This window comes from Odocoileus virginianus, chromosome 12 (assembly GCF_023699985.2).
Source record: "Odocoileus virginianus isolate 20LAN1187 ecotype Illinois chromosome 12, Ovbor_1.2, whole genome shotgun sequence".
NCBI classification, from domain to species: domain Eukaryota; kingdom Metazoa; phylum Chordata; class Mammalia; order Artiodactyla; family Cervidae; genus Odocoileus; species Odocoileus virginianus.
Genome location: NC_069685.1, coordinates 64,332,509 through 64,349,059, shown reverse-complemented (window position 1 = coordinate 64,349,059; position 16,551 = coordinate 64,332,509). Strand labels below are relative to the sequence as shown.

Sequence of the window (16,551 nt, the reverse complement as noted above, 5' to 3'; positions counted from 1 at the left end):
GACACACATATTCTCTGGAAGTTATTAGGCTCCTGCTGCCCCCCCCCCCCCATAGGGTCTGCAGGCCCTCCGCTCCCACTGAGGTCTGTGACCTGGGGGACCGTGGGCTGGGAGAGGACTAGTTTGGAAGTTAGGCACATGACCTGGGCAGAGCAGGAGGAGGGCATGGAGTTCCAGGAGGCCCAGGCAGGGATGGTAGAGGGGGATGGAAAGGGAAAAGGAGATGATGGGGAGAAAGTGTCCCTGCAACCCAGAGCCTTGTCCATCTGTCTCACGTTGTTAGGGGGTTTGTTCCTTTCAGACTATGAAACGGTACCTGGGCCCCACCCCCGCAGGAATTCACAGGCGCACAGAACTGTATACCATTTCAAGCGGGGTTACTGACCCTCTGCCGCTTACCCTGGAGGGCCCCTTTAAGAACCCCTGGTGTTATTGTTCAATGCTCCCATTTTACGGGGTGGACACTGAGGCCCAGACTGGGCGAAGGGTTTGCTCCAGGCCACAAAGCAAGTCTGTAGCAGGGCTGCAGCGGCTCGGAGGACAAGAACCCGGACCTCTGCCCTGCATCTGCGTTGCAGGACGAGCGGGGACTACGCCCACCTGCCCGGCTGGCGAGGGAGGCGGGCGAGCCGGTGGGGCGGGGCTTACCCACGTCCCTCCTCCACTGCCGGGTTCGGGGGCGGGGCCTCCTTCCAACCTGCAGCGCTCCAACATGGCTCCGCGTCTGTGCAGCATCTCTGCGGCGGCGCGGCGGCTGCTGGGGGGCCCGGGGCCGGGCCCCCGGGACGTTGCGACGGTGGCTGCGGCGCGGTAAGAACCGGGCTGGGCCTGGGGCGGGGCGGGGCGCCTGGGGGCTGCAAGGGTGAGAGCCAGGGTCTGGGCCTGGGGGATGGGCAGAGACTCGGGCTTGCAGTCTAATGGTTAGAGGCCGAGGGCGAATCTCTCAGCCTGAGGAGGAGGTCTGGGCAAAGAATGGGGGAGGTGGGAAAGGTGGGCGCAGGGCTTTTGCCCTGCTGGGTACTTGGCTCTGGGCAGAGACTGAAGGACAGGGTGAATGGGAGGGGCAGGCCCTGGGCCGTGGGGAGTGGGACCTGGCCCAGGGCGGGAGCAGTGGCCCTTTCCCCGGCCTTTGCCTTGATTGTGAGATGGGCGCCCCCCGGGGACTTCTATGACAGGCGGCTCCTCCCTCGGTTAGTGCTGGGGGTCAGAGGTAGGGGAGCCGTGGAGATTCCCAAGGGCCATGGCTGCACAGATCCTTGGCTCCCCAACAATAAACAGCACACGGGGAGCAGAGGAAGCCTGAGAAAGGGTGGGAGTTCCCAAGGTCACTCCCCCCGCCGTCCTGTGGTGGCACCGAGTCTGGACTCAGGCCTCCTGACACCCCTGTGGTCTTTGCGCCGCAGCTGGTGGCCTTCTTGGGGAGGGAGGCAGGCTGGCCCAGGCCCTGAGCCTGGCCTTCTGCTTGGTCCCTCCCCTCGCCTCCCTGACTGGCCCTGGGCGCCCCGCCCTCCTCCCTCTGGCGCCCTGTTCTTCCCCCATCTCTGCTCTTCCCACCCTCGACACAGTTGCCTGCCCCTGCCACTGGGCCATCACCTCATCTTTCTGTTTCCCCAGCCGTTGGCACAGGGCTCAGGACAGTGTGTGCTCAAGAACAGTTGCCAAAGAAGTGAGGACACCTGTCCCCCAACCTGTGGAGAGGAGGCAGGGGTCTGTCCTGCCCAGCAGCCTAGGTGTGAAGCTGTGAGTTCTGTTAGACCCTGCTGTAAGATGTTACAGAGTGTTGTGCCGTGGGGTCCGGAAGGCTGGGGAATAGGAGCCAAGCGCGTGCCCTCACCCTGTTGTTGAGTTGCTAAGTTGTGTCCAACTCTGTTGCGACCCCTTGGATTATAGCCCGCCAGGCTCCTCTGTCCATGGGGTTATCCAGGCAAGAATACTGGAGTGGGTTGCCATTTCCTGCGCCAGCTTCCCCATCCACCCTGTTGTTGTTCACACACTAAGTTGTGCCCGACTCTTCGCGACCCCATGGACTGCGGGAGTCCAGGCTTCCCTGTCCTTCACTATCTCCCAGACTTTGTTCAAACTCATATTCATCAAGTAAGTGATGTCATCCAGCCATCTCATTCTCTGTCACCCCCTTCTCCTTCTGCCCTCAATTCTTCCCAGCATCAGGGTCTTTTCCAATGAGTCAGCTCTTCGCATCAGGCGGCCAAAGTATTGGAGCTTCAGCTTTAGCATCAGTCCTTCCAGTGAATATTCGGGGTTGATTTCCTTTAGGATGGACTGGTTTGATGGCTTAGTAACTGGGGAGAAAGCTCATGACATGGAGAGAACCTGGAGTTTGCCTGGCACCTACACAGCCAACTCAGCCTTTTTCAGTGAGGTGACCTTGCATGAATTATTTGGCCTCTTGAAGTCTCAGATTCCTCATCTGTAAAATGGGGGTGAAAAAGTAGGATGATTTCACAGAGTTGTTGAGGATTAGCAGTCACGTGTGTAAGGTACCCAGCGCTTGGTGAACTTGTAACAAATGTTGCCCCTTGCCCAAGCCTGATGTCTCAAGCAGTGTCTTCATGAGTCCCTCATAATGTCAGGGCTGAAGGGGCTTTGGGAAGGTCATGTGCTATGAGCCCCTCATTTTCCAGATGAGGAAATCCCAGCTGGGGGCGGGCCTCACTTCTGTAGCCTCCAGAACTGGTTGGTGGTAGAGACAGAACATCAAGAGACCACAGGAGGAACCTAGGCCGAATAGGCAGCCTGCTGCTCCGTAATCTTGGATGAGGTGCTGAACCTCTAGGGCCCTTGGTTTCCTTCTCTCTGAAGTAGGACTGGAGGTCCCTGCCAGGTGTTTTCCGCAGGATTCCTGTGAAGGTGCTTGGATTCATACTTATCAAGTCCCTCAAGGACTGCTGTGAAATTACCTCTGCCCTGGCTCCCACCTTGGATATCTGGGAACATCCCCTCCTGCCAACTTGTGTCTGCCCCCATCTCTCAGGAGTCCCTAGAGGGGCCCTCTGGCCTCTTGAGCTCAGAGTGGGGCTACTGGGGTCCAAACACAGTGGGACCCGGATTGAAATCCTCTTGGCCATTGGTTAATTGTCCTTGAATAAGGCCTGGTACATCTCTGAGCCTCATTTTTCTCTATTTTGTTTTCGGTTTTGTTTGTTTTTGAGCCTCATTTTTCTCAAAAACATATTGTGAAGATCAGTTCTCAGCACATAGTAAGTGCTCAATATGCAGCAGTTATTGCTACATCAGTAATCCTGTTGTTAAGAGGACTTTAGTTCTCCCTGTATGTCTTCTAAAGACATAATTGTGTGTGTGTGTGTGTGTGTGTGTGTGTGTGAGTCACTCATCATGTCCAACTCCTTGTGACCCCATGGACTGTAGCCCACCAGATTCCTCTGTCCATGGAATTGCCAGGCAGGAATACTGGAGTGGGTAGTCATTCCCTTCTCTCAGGGATCTTCCCGACCCAGGGATCGAACCCAGGTCTCCTGCATTGCAGGCAGACTCTTTACTGTCTGATCCACCAGGGAAGCCCAAAAACATACTTGTGGGGCAGTAAACAGAAACATGGTCCTTTTCTAAAGTCAGCCGACTCCAGACAAAGAGTGTTTCAGAATATGCGTAGAGCCAAGCTTCCCAGCATATCAATCTAGAACATTCCACAGCAGTTTCATGTGGGGTGGTGCCAGACCATTGATCCCTGTTGAGAGTGCCAGTGTGTCTCTATAAAGTTCTCATCTGGGGCAGACATTTGTTCAACAACTCCCAGGCTAAAAGCATTGTGCTGGCTACCCTAGAGGGTGGAGAATGTTCGCTCCAGGCTGAGGGGGAAATAGGAGAGGTGGGCTTTTTGTTTATTTTTTGGCCACGCAGCATGTGGGAACTTAGTTACCCACCAGAGATCTAACCTGTGCCCCCTGCACTACTGGAAGTCCCAGGAGAGGTGTTTTTATGGAAGGGGTTGAACTGGTTTTTCTAGGCCTAAGGGGCATTCTTAATATAGTTTAGATAGCAGGATCTTTGGTGTTTCTGGGATAATTTACTGAGATTACATGAAAAAAGAAAGAAATTGGGACTACCTTAGAGCAGTGATCTTAAGCCTGAGCATGCATCAGAATCCCCTGGCAGACTTGTTAAAACCCAGATTGCTATCCCCGCCCCCAGGGTTTCTGCTGCAGTGGTTCTGGGTGGAGCTGGAAAAGCTTTAACAAGTTCTTAAGTGAGTTAAGTGAAGTCGCTCAGTCCTGTCGACTCTTTGCGACCCCATGGACTGTAGACTACCAGGCTTCTCCATCCATGGGATTTTCCAGGCAAGAATGCTGGAGTGGGTTACCATTTCTTTCTCCAGGAGATCTTCCCGACCCAGGGATTGAACCCACATCTCCTGCATTGCAGGCAGGTGCTTTACCATCTGAGCCAGCAGGGCAGTCAACAAGTTCTCAGGTGATGCTAATGATAGGGAATCTTGGATCGGTGGTCACCAAATTTAGAACGGAAGTGGGGACTTCCTGGCGGTCCAGTGGTTAAGACTCCACACATCCACTGCTGGAGGCATGGGTTCAATCCTTGGCTGGGGAACTAAGAACCCACAAGCTGAGTAGGGCAGCCAAAAACAAATGAAAAAGAAAAATGTTTTTTTAAAAGGGAATTGACTTGAAAGCTTGGCAAATAGATTAGAGCAAGTGGAGACATCCAGCCTTGGTTTACGGGCAGTAGGGAACAATAGAAGATTTTCCAGTGGACACATAGCATCACAACCGTGGTACTTTACAAAACCGATGGGCAGGTTAGGCAAAAAGAGGACAAGTGCGAGCTAGATCAGTTAGGTAGGAACAGTGATGCTAGCTGCCCTGCTGTGTCTGCCTTTATCTCTGCAAGGCACATCGTATTGCCCTTATAGGTGAGGAAAACGAGGCTCAGAGAGGTGACGCTGAGCTGGGATTAGTCCTGGATTTGTCCAGAACCTGTGCTCTTAGGCAGTAACTCTGCTGGTGGTGGTGGGGATAGAAAGGGGCCCTGCGTCCCGAGTCCACACACGGGGCCCAGGTCCACCCTCTCTCTGCTTTCCTTACCTCCCAGGTGTCATCATTTTCATGCAGCTCTGTCTTAGCTCCCCCACACTCCTTCACTCATTCCCCCAGCATGGGCTGAGCGTGTGCCACGTGCCCAGCTTTCCTCCAGGCCCTGGGGAGACGGCGGGGATGCACAGGAGAGATAGCATCTCAGGCTACATGGGGATGCTGCCAGTGGGAGACAGCAAACGGCACATAATAAACCCCCAAATTCTACAGTGCGTTAGAAGGAGCTATGGAAAAAATAGGGAGCAAGGTGAGAAGGGCTGGGGAGCTCAAGGGCAGGAGAATGTTGTGATTTCATTGAAAAAGTGAAATTTGAACTCTTGAAATGTGAACCTACAGATGCTAGCTTCAAGTTCAGACCCTGCACTGGGATCTCCTTGAGACCTGCAGAAAAGATCTTTGGAGATAGGCTGCTCTGCTCTGCTCTTTTGACACGTGGGGAAACCGAGATGCGGAGGCAGGAAAGAGGAGACTGAGGTGGGAAGAGTTGGGAGCTCCTGGACACTCCGCCCTCACTCCCCAGCACCCAGGTTCCAGGCTCTCTCTCCAGGGCTGGCCGCTTAGCTGTTTATCTTGGTCATTGCTGATGTTAATAAATTACTCAAGGCCCAGTCCTGGAGCAAAGGTCTTGGTTGACACAGAGTAGGAGTTGCTGTCCTCTCTGTCATCACCCCTTCCAGGAGAAACAGCCTCTCTACATTCAAACCAAAGGTCAGGTCCCTCTACCGGTGGCTTTGTTAAAAAAAAACACCTGCTTCTTTATAGTATCTCCCTGATGCTAGTTCCCCCAGTTGGTGCCTGGTCTGAGGGTGGAGCTGGCTTTATAGGAAAGAGCTCTGGGCTCCTGCCTGAGCTCTCTGCCCCAATTTGCTGTGTGACCTGGGACAAGTTTAACCCTCCCACCCATGACCTTCTATTTTCTTACCTCAAAAAATGGGGATATGAATAGTATTAACATTATACTATCATTGTGTAGGTTCATGGTACTGACAGGCTGATCATGGGTCCCTGGCAGAGGCTATCCTCAGCCAATGTTAGCCATAGTGAGGCTGCCTTATTGTGGTCCCGTTTCCACAGACCACATTGGCCATCTGATGACAACTGCCTTTTTTTTTCTTTTTTTAAATTAAAAATTTTAAAACATTGAAGTGTAGAGTTTCCCTGGTGGTTCAGATGGTAAAGAATCTGCCTGCAGTACATGAGACCCAGGTTCAATCGCTGGGTCAGGAAGATCCCCTGGAAAAAGGAATGACTTTATGTGTGTGTGTATGTGTATATATATATATACATATATACTTTCGATGGCTTTTTATATATAATGACTTTATATATATATATATATATATATATATATATATATATATTCTTTTTCAGATTTTTTTTTTTTTTTGACTGCATGGTATGCAGGATCTTAGTTCCCTGACCGGGGATCAAACCCTAGCCCCCTGAAGTGGAAGTTCAGAGTCTTAACCACTGGATCACCAGGGAAGTTCACGTCTTTTTGTTTTTAATGAAGCAGTACACACCCAACGATAGAAAGCCTATGAATTCAAAAATACTTAAAAGTGTTTTTTTTTTTAGCTTTACAAAAAATTATCACGAGTAACGAAAAGTTTAACCATCTTTCTCTTCCCTCTCTCAGGTAAGCAAGATTAACGGTGTGGGGCTGAGCGTTCCCCAGTGGTCTAGTTAGGACTCGATTCTTTCACTGCTGTGATCTGGGTTCATTCCCTGGTCAAGAAACTGGGATCCTACAGGCTGCCTGGCATGGCCAAAACCAAACAAACCAACAAAAAACCAGTTTGGAACAAATCCTTACTTATCTTTCCTCTGTGCTCATACAACTATATCATCATTTTTAAGATGCTGTTCAGATTTTATCAGTCCCAGTGCTCAATCCATATTTTGGAGAAAAGCAAGACTTTGATTTGCAAGACATTTATTCTAGCCACAGAAAAGGCTCGCGAAAGAAGAGAAGTTGCTGATGGGGCCCCACAGCCAGGCTCCTGGACTGGAACTCATCTAGCAGGAGGCTGGCGTTTCAGGCCTGGCTACAAGCCTCACCGCTGCTGCTAAGTAAGGTGATTTACCACCTCTGGCAGCTTAAACATAACCCCACCTCTGCTGGAACCTTGTGCGGGGGGAGTGCAATTATGATCCGGCAGGACCTGGTGATTGGTTCCCCTGCTCTGAACAAGGCATGTCATTCATTCATTCAGCAACGTGCACAGGGCAGGTTTTTGTCAATTAAGCGTTGTATGAATGAATGAATGAATCTCGCCTTCTGATGCCTTTGACCCCCTCTATCTGCCTTTATCTGCCAAATCAGCCCTGGAGATTTGGAAAGTGGCCAGATCACCTCCATTGGAGAGCTCACCCAGACTTCCAGGGGCCAAGTTCAGGCTTACTCCTCTGGGCTCTCCCAGAAACCTCTGGCTGTTAACTGTGTTCCAAGGTCTACTTCTCCCCAGCGGACTGTGACCTCCTCAAGGACAGAGCTTGCGCGTCTCAGGTGCTCCATTTGTGGGGGCTGGCATCAGGCACAGGCCAGGTGTAGTGTGAACACTGGAGGACTGTGAGTGCAGGCTTCTCATCAGAAAGGGACAGAAATTGCAAGGAAAGCAGAGTGAAAGTCTGGTGTGTTCAGAGACAGCACACGTGGAGGGCAGGATACACAGGTAGGGGTGGACTGGAGGGGAGGCCGCCAGGGTAGGCTGGGCTGTCACAGGTTTTGGACACCAGGCAAGATGTGTTTGGGGTTCACCCTTTTGGCAAGGGATACAGTTGCAGGGTCCAAGTGGAGGACCTCTTGGAAGGGGGTGAAGGGGAGGCTGGAGAGAGAGGCGGGAGGTGGGGCTGCCTCTCCTGGCCTCCTGAGGCTCTGCAGAGTTTCAAGAAGCAAACTGGACAGCCAGGATCTCCGTGGCTGGCTCCAGTGACATGAACTCCGCTGGAACTGCCATGGGATTCCATGGCCCCATTCCCAGAAAAGTGGGTCACCAGCCTCGGGGAGCAAGGCGTCTGGGCAAATGGAAACAGGTCCCCCTTGAACTCCTCTGCCCCGCAGCTTCTATTCCAAGGACAATGAAGGCAGCTGGTTCCGGTCCCTCTTTGTACACAAGGTGGACCCCCGGAAGGACGCCCACTCCACGCTGCTGTCCAAGAAGGAGACCAGCAACCTCTACAAGATCCAGTGTGAGTGGCTGCTGAGTCGGCCGAGCTGCCTTCCCAGGGGCCTTTGGGGGCCTTTGAGGCTCCTGCTGGGACTTGAAGAGGGTCTGGGACATCTGACCTGTCTTGGGAGCCCGGGCCCTGTGGGGCTCCCCCATCCCAGCGTCCCACAGACACCCCGTCCCCCTCGCCTCACCGCCCGCTCTCTGTCCTTGGTTGCAGTTCACAATGTGAAGCCCGAGTGTCTGGATGCCTACAACAGCCTGACGTGAGTGACCCTAGCCCTCCTGTCCCCGCCCCTGCCTGGATGGGGGACTCCGTCCCAGCCCTGTTCCCCCTGCACAAATCCGGGGGCTGTAGACTTCAGAGCCACACGTCCTCCCGCGCAGCCTCTGCATGTTACCGTCCTGAGGGCCTGAGTCGGAGGCCTTCTCCCAGGGGCTCTGGGGGCTGCTGTGAGCCCTCCCCTCTCTGTGCCCCCCCGCCCCAGGGAGGCCGTGCTGCCCAAGCTGCACCTGGATGAGGACTACCCCTGCTCGCTCGTGGGCAACTGGAACACGTGGTACGGGGAGCAGGACCAGGCAGGTGAGCTGCCCACGCCCACCGCAGGTGGCTGCCCTCCACGCCCCCTGCGCAGCGGTGCCCAGAGGGGTCCTCAGCGCAGTCCTCGGGCTTCCTCCCCTGCTCAGAGCTCCGTGATGGCTCCCTGTGCCCTTGAGGTGGCCCACGAGGCTCTTGAGCCCTCCCCTGTCCTGCCTCGGGTCTCCTCTTCCCACATCTTCCTGCTCGCTCCACCATCCCACCCCAGACTCCTTCCCGTTCTTCAGGTGGACAGGTTTTCCCGCTAGTTCCAGGCTGTTGTTCCCACTGTCTCATCAGCCTGAAGCTCTCCCCCCGGCCTCCTTTTCTTGGCTCACTCCTCTGCTGCTGAGTCGCTTCAGTCGTGTCCGACTCTGTGCGACCCCACAGACGGCAGCCCACCAGGCTCCCCCGTCCCTGGGATTCTCCAGGCAAGAACACTGGAGTGGGTTGCCATTTCCTTCTCCAGTGCATGACAGTGAAAAGTGAAAGTGAAGTCGCTCAGTCGTGTCCGACTCTTAGCGACCTCGACTGCAGCCCACCAGGCTCCCCCGTCCATGGGATTTTCCAGGCAAGAGTACTGGAGTGGGGTGCCACTGCCTTCTCTGGGCTCACTCCTCTACTCACCTTTTATTTCAGTGTAGACATCACCTCCTCCTGGAGGCCTCCCCTGATTCCCTCCACCCAAGCTGAGTGAGGCAGCTCTCCCATCTCCCCAGCCCCCAGGACTTGCCTCTCCACAGCCTTGACCATGTGCCCTGTTGTGTCTGCTGCCCAGCGGGCAGGGTCCCTGCCTGTCTTTCTTCACCACAGAATCCCCAGGATGCCGTACATATTTATGGAATGAACAGGGCCTCTTGTCTGAGCTGGTTCTGTGCAGCTTCAGGAATACCCCCAGCGGGCCCCATGCCATGTCAGTTGGCACCAGCTGTGAGGACCCACACATGAATTTGGTTCACTCACAGCGTCCCAGCCACTCTGAGGGGCCTTGGCGTTTAGATCTGTGCTGTCCTGGGAGGTAACCACTAACCACATGCAGCTATTTAAATTTAAATTGAGTAAAGTTAAATAAAAAGGAAAACTCAGTTCCTCAGTCAGCAGAAGCCACATTTCAAGTGCCCATTGATAGAAATATGTGACTCGAGGCTCCCATCTTGGTCAACACAGCTGTAGAACTTTTCCATCATAGTAGAGAGTCCTTTCAGGCAGTGCTGATTAGACTGCAGATAGTACAGGGGCTCCTCTGGGCCTGAGAGAAGGTCCTCTATGCTGCCCTTGGACACTCCCAGCAATGGGGAGCTCACTATCTCTCAAGACAACATATCTCATCCTTCAATTGCCCTGATAATAGTATTTTTTTTTAAAATCTGTGATCTGCAGTTAGGTAGATTCTCTTAATCACTTATTCTGTTTCAGTAATCATTGACACATTGATAGTGGGGTAAGAAAAAGCCACTGTCTTCCATTGCACCTCTTACAGTTTTCCCATTTTTAGGTACAATTTAATCATTTTCTGCAGTACTTCTTGGATTCTCCTCTAAGTATTTGCTCATTGAGAAATGAACTTTGAGTAATGGGAGCTTGAATTTTAAAGCATGTCTATATTTTGGGTGTCTTGAAGGGTTTTGCACCTTGTAGAATCAGGTGGGGAGCAGACCCCCTGAGGAATCCACATTTTAATGAACTTGTAAGAACCCAGTACAGAGGCTGTGATGAAAAAATGCAAATGGCGCAAAGAATTTTCATTGGAAAGTAAGCCTTCCTCCTGCTCGAGATCCTGAAGCCTCAGTTCTCTGGCCCAAGGGCATCTCCTGTCACAATCTCTTGGGTCTCCATTGAGAGACGGTGCACAGACCAGCATCTCTGGATATGTCCCTCCCTGCCTAAACACACGTGGTAGCATACCGCATGTGCTGTTCTGTTCCTTGGTTTCCTTTTCAATTCACTATCTTGGAGTAATCCATCTCAGCCTGCCCGCCCCTTCCTTTGACCCAGCCTGCCCCTCGTAGACCTGCTATGGGGTCAGCTTTACGCATGCCACAGCTCCTAGGGTACAAGTTCACTCTGATCCTCTTGTTGCTGTTTAAGGAGGATTGGATGGGTGCATTATTCTCAAGATGAGGACATTGAGGCCTAGAGGGGTCAAAGGCCACTTGGCAGAGCTGCAGCTCAAACCCTAGTCTCCTAGGCTTGGTCTGGGGTTTCCCCCTGCCCAGCACTGTCCCTGGCAAGGCTATAGAGAACTGGCTGGAGGCTCCTCCCATTACATACACATGGAGCTTGGGGGGGGGGGGCGGAGCAGAGCAGGGTGCCTGCAGCCCCCTGACCTGTGCCTTCCTCCTTGGCCCCACAAACAGTACACCTGTGGCGATTCTCGGGGGGCTACCCAGCCCTCATGGACTGCATGAACAAGCTCAAGAACAACAAGGTACGTGGGCATCCAATGCTGGCTCTGACTCAGCCCTGTGCTGGGGGCTGCCTCCACCACCCCCTGGGGCACATTGCCGGGGGGGGGGGGGGGGGGGGCGGGCAGGGCACTTCCTGGCTGCTATACCCAGCTCGCCCGGCCCCACCCCGCCCGCAGGAGTACCTGGAGTTCCGAAAGGAGCGGAGCCAGATGCTGCTGTCCAGGAGAAACCAGCTGCTCCTCGAGTTCAGCTTCTGGAACGAGCCACAGCCCAGAGCTGGCCCCAACATCTATGAGCTGAGGACGTACAAGCTCAAGGTGCCTCCCCCGCTCCCTGCAGCAGTGTACTCTCCAGGTAGACCGAGGGGCGGGGTTCGGGCTCAGTGCTCAGAGCCTAGACTGGGGCTTTTGGCCTCAGAAGAGGTATGTACGCACGCGTGCATCCCTGCATGCTCAGGTGTGACTCAGGGCCCCTGAATGAGGCCAGGCGGTCCCTGGAGCTAGAGAGACATGACAGTTTCCCAGCCCCACCCAACAGTGAGGCTTGAAATCCCAGGTAGGGGCTCATTCCCACCCTCTGCTCCGGTTCTCTTTCAGCCAGGAACCATGATCGAGTGGGGGAACAACTGGTGAGTGGTCGTGCCAGGGAGCTGGGGGGACCCTGACCGCCTGGCGGGCCTCCTTTCCCGGGTGCTGTGGCACAGACACGGCACCCTCTGTGCCTCACGGCTCCGGGAGCAGGCGGCAGTCCAACCAAGGGGGTGAGGACCCTCCAGACGACTGGGGTGGAACACACCACCAGTGGCCGTACCTCCGCCACCCAAGTCCCCGAGCGCTCTACCCTGGGCTCCTCCCTCCATGTGTGGCTGAGAAGCCAGCCTGGGGTCCCCGCAGAGGGCCGTCTACAGCCGCCCTGGCCTGGCCCCACACCCTTCTGCCACCCCAGGGCCCGGGCCATCAAGTACCGGCAGGAGAACCAGGAGGCGGTGGGCGGCTTCTTCTCGCAGATAGGAGAGCTGTACGTCGTGCACCACCTCTGGGGTAGGTTGGGGACCCGCCAGGAGCCCTCTGCGGCCCCTCCTTCCTCCACGGTCACTCTGCGTTGACACTGCGAATCCACGAGTGTCCTTCTGGAGCTTATATTCTAGCAGAGGGAGACACCACCTCAGACATAAACTAACAAAAAGGATAATTTCGGATTTTTACAAGTCATCAAGGGACAGGGAGAGATAATGAAGACAAACGTGGGAAGCTCCATTGGCTTGAATAGACCAGAAGGTCTTTCTGAGGGGGTGAAATGTAAGCTTAGCTGAAGAATGAGGAGTCAGCTGTGAATTGTCAGAGAACGGTATTGCAAGTAGAGAGAACAACATGTGCAAAGGCCCTGCGGCAGGGAAAGGCCTTCAGGCTTTTGAGGCAAGCGAAGGCGCCCAGGGTGGAGGGAGTGGGGAAGAGAGTGGGAAGATGGAGACTGGCCAGATTGGACTGGGTCTTGCAGGCCATGAGGATGAGCTGGGACTTATACTAAATGCAACAGGAGACTGCTGCAATGTTTTAAGCACTATGATGTGACCCAATTTGTGTCCTAATGATTCCTCTGGCTGCCATGTGCTATGTTGAGAGCACTTTGTAGGGGAGCAAAAGAGGGTGTGGGGCATCAGGAGATGGTTACGCTAGCTCAGGTGGGACAGGATGCTGGCCTGGACACTGAAGATGCTGAGAGGTCCACAGACTCACTGGTCTGGAGGTGGAACCAGTGGCACTGGTGGATGAATTGTCTGCGTTGGGTGAGGAAGGATAGGAGGCTCCAGGACTCCCAGACTCCTGCTTGAGCAGCTGTGTTTTGCTTCATGAGACCCCTGGAGGAGCAGGTTGGAGGGGTCAGGAGTGTACATTTGGTCCTTGGAAGTGTTACCTTTGAGACACTGATGCATGTGAGTGCCCAGCAGATACACTGTCAAGTGGATACATCAAGTGGACACTGGGTATTTGAGTCTAGAGCCTGAGGAACAGTTCTGGACTGGAGATATATATTTGGGAGTTGTCAGTAAATGTACTGATGGTCAAAGCAGACAGTGGAAGCACCCGGGGAGGAAGAGGCAGCAGGGCAGGGTTTGGGGCAATGGGAGGAGGGCCTCGTGCTGGGTACAGGCTCAGCCTAAGCCTTTCCCACAGCCTATAAGGACCTGCAGTCTCGGGAAGAGACCAGAAACGCTGCCTGGAGGAAGAGGGGCTGGGACGAAAATGTCTACTATACAGGTGAGCACCTCATCAGAAGTCATGTGCCAGGAGTTCCATCTGAGAATGGAATCCCCTCTGTAAGGAGATCTAGCCTCACTTGATTACCTCTCCTGATGGGGAACTCACTTTGAGGACAGTTCATAGGTTCCTGTCCTGGTGGCATGCTCTACAGGATGCAGGCTGTCCTAGGTGAGTTCTCAAAGGGGCAGTAATCCAGCCAGATGGTCTCTGCCTCAGAGTGTTGTAGTTGACCACACAGTGCGACCTTGGGCCTGGTTTTTCACCTCACTGATGCTGTTTTCTGCCTGTAAGATGGCGATGGTGATAGTGCCTCTCTTGAAGGGCTGGAGGGAGGGTTCCAGGAGCTAATTTATAAAATTATAGCCCAGACTCCAGCACAGAGGAAGCACAATTTTTTTCAAGCAAGTTTTTTGTTTATGGTGTTTTGCCACTTTGCTGGGACTCTTGAGAACCACCTGGAACAAGTACGTGCTGATTGAGCTCTCATTGTGTGCCGACTGTGGTGGGCGGGGGTCAGGAAGTGCAGAAAGAACAGGAGCCTGTTTTCTCCTGAAGGAACTTATAGTTGAGCTTGCACACTTACCAGCTGGTAAATGCTGGGTAACACGTCTCCTGATGAGTTAGTGGGAGCCTCGCTCTTCTCAGTGTGGTCCCGAATGACAGTGTTATCATCCCTTGGAAGCTTGTTAGAAATGCCCAATCTCAACCCCACCTCCCCACACTGAATCACTTGAACGAGAACTATAGGAAATTTGTAAGCACAGTGAAATTTAACAGTGCTGAGCAAAAGGAAAGAGTCTGACCACCAGGGTGACCTTGGCCGACCCTCTCTAGACTGTAGCGTCCCCACTTGTAACATGAGTCAGTTGAACGAAATCAGTGTTTTTCAAACCTCAGCCCCTTGGGGGCACCCTCACAGCTTGTTTCCTTCTGCTGCAATTATTTTTTTGATCTCTTCCTTTGAATCCCCCTACCCTGTTCTTTGCCTAGCTTTGTCTTAAGCAATAATATCTGTGAAGTCACTTTTACTAATAAACAATGCTCGTTATTTTTTTTCTTCAAATTTTGAAAGCTGCGTTTTGTCATAACTTCAGTCCCCTCATATCCTATAACTTGGGAGACGTGGTGCTCTCTGTAGGCTACTCCAGGAGAGCGGGGGGCTTTTGCTATCTCAGCATCCCAGGCTTCCTCCTCCTCCTTCAAGGGCCAGTTTGGGTGGGTTGGCTCACCTCAACACCTTCATGATCTCTGCCTCTCTCTCTGCAGTCCCCCTGGTGCGACACATGGAGTCTCGGATCATGATCCCTTTGAAGATCTCACCTCTCCAGTGATGCTGCTGCTGCCTCCATCTCCTCCCCCCTCTCCCTCAGGGGAGCCATGGACAGAGGAGCTCCCATCTCTGCTGTCTTGGTTTTCTCTCCTAACCTATGGACTCTAGGGGGGCTAGTGCTCAGGTCAGACAAGGGGGAGCTGAAGGATGATGGGGTTATGAAGACTTGCAGCCCTGCCCAGACCCTTCCCACCTTCCCTGCCCACCCCTTCCCCTGTGCAGGAAGCAGTTTTTAATTTCTCTGAATGGAACAGCAACCTTTTATTTCTTCTCACATTTCCTCCTCAGTTCAGTTCAGTCACTCAGTTGTGTCTGACTCTTTGTGACCCCATGAACCGCAGCACGCCAGGCCTCCCTGTCCATCACTAACTCCCGGAGTTTACCCAAACTCAAGTCCATTGAGTCGGTGATGCCATCCAACCATCTCATCCTCTGTTGTCCCCTTCTCCTCCTGCCCTCAGTCTTTCCCAGCATCAGGGTCTTTTCAAATGAGTCAGCCCTTCGTATTAGGTGGCCAAAGTATTAGAGTTTCAGCTTTAGCATCAGTCCTTCCAATGAACACCCAGGATTGATCTCCTTTAGGATGGACTGGTTGGATCTCCTTGCAGTCCATGAGACTCTCAAGAGCCTTCTATAACACCACAGTTCAAAAGCATCAATTCTTCGGCGCTCAGCTTTCTTATAGTCCAACTCTCACATCCATACATGACCACTGGAAAAACCATAGCCTTGACTAGATGGACCTTTGTTGACAAAGTGATGTCTCTGCTTTTTAATATGCTGTCTAGGTTCCTCATAAGATTCCCCATCTCAAGGCCACCAGTTCATAATCATCACCCTGGAACTCCTCAGTTTAGCTTAAGTTGCACAAAAGGTAGCGTGTCCAGTGGTTAAAGGTGGTCTGGGAGGAGGTTAGGCCAGGCCAGGCTCTCAGGAATTCCCTGGGCTCCACTGTGCCACCCATTTGCGAGACAGTCTGAGCCAAGACCCTCCTGCTGGAGAAAAGTCTAGAACCGCCTCAAGAAGCAAAAGGGAAAGCCCTCAAATCAGCTAAGTCGGCAGGATGTCCACATATTCCACCCAGAAAGGCTGAGAAAAGGAATGGGAACTGAGAAGGGTCTGCGGGAGGGAAACAGAATGGAACAGGAACCCAGAAGGTAGAACTTAGAACTCAAAACTTGGATCTGAAGTGAAGAATTTGCAATACAGAATTGGGAAGATAGAACTGAGGTGACATAAGACCACTTGGGGAGGGGCTTCTAATACAAGACTGCTGAAGAGAGGTGCACCTCCTTCTTCCCACATAAAGAGGTTGAGATCTTGAATGAGTTGTTCAGCCCTTCTGTGTAGGAAGAGTCTCCTGCTCTCCCAACTGCTCTCCTACTGGCAGAGCTACGGGCTAGGTCTTGTATTTCCCTCACCCCAAATTCCTTTTCTCCCTCTTCACAGCCTATCAGCCCTACTGTCGTTCTCCTGGGCCATCGGGTGTGTGGAGTGGGGTCAGTGACTTTGGAGGCCTTCTCAGTGATCCCCACACCTCACAGACCTCTGGGTAGCTCGATTGTGCCTCCCTTTCAGGAAAACTTGTGCTGGAGTTGCTGATGGAACCAATTAAATATTTACTATAAACCATGATGTCTTTTCTTCATCTACAAGGAAATCTGGCAGATGACCCCCTCAGGCAGGGCCAGCTGCCCAGGTCCACCTGGCTCATCTGT

General features: G+C 53.2%; 1 protein-coding gene across 2 annotated transcripts; it reads left to right on the top strand.

Annotated features, from left to right (window-relative positions):
- Positions 1 to 671: 671 nt before the first annotated feature.
- Positions 672 to 16,465, top strand: NIPSNAP1 (nipsnap homolog 1). Of its 2 annotated transcripts, XM_070475542.1 has the most exons (11): positions 672 to 810; positions 1,615 to 1,740; positions 8,152 to 8,279; positions 8,478 to 8,523; positions 8,746 to 8,840; positions 11,192 to 11,262; positions 11,419 to 11,559; positions 11,839 to 11,870; positions 12,188 to 12,282; positions 13,417 to 13,500; positions 14,770 to 16,465. In XM_070475542.1, exons 1-11 carry the CDS (start codon positions 713 to 715, stop codon positions 14,832 to 14,834), a joined length of 981 nt encoding a protein of 326 aa, XP_070331643.1. In that variant the 5' UTR covers positions 672 to 712; the 3' UTR covers positions 14,835 to 16,465. The 2 variants fall into 2 exon arrangements, with proteins under 2 accessions (XP_070331643.1, XP_020762806.1); XM_020907147.2 differs by lacking the exon at positions 1,615 to 1,740 and having other exon boundaries at positions 674 to 810.
- The last annotated feature ends 86 nt before the right edge of the window (positions 16,466 to 16,551 follow it).

Excerpts from the sequence above, each read along its gene's own strand:
- NIPSNAP1 (XM_070475542.1), top strand. The coding sequence starts at position 713 with ATGGCTCCGCGTCTGTGCAGCATCTCTGCGGCGGCGCGGCGGCTGCTG. Across the intron at positions 8,524-8,745 it reads GATGCCTACAACAGCCTGAC|GGAGGCCGTGCTGCCCAAGC; the intron begins GTGAGTGACCCT and ends CCCCCGCCCCAG. Across the intron at positions 11,263-11,418 it reads ACAAGCTCAAGAACAACAAG|GAGTACCTGGAGTTCCGAAA; the intron begins GTACGTGGGCAT and ends CCCCGCCCGCAG.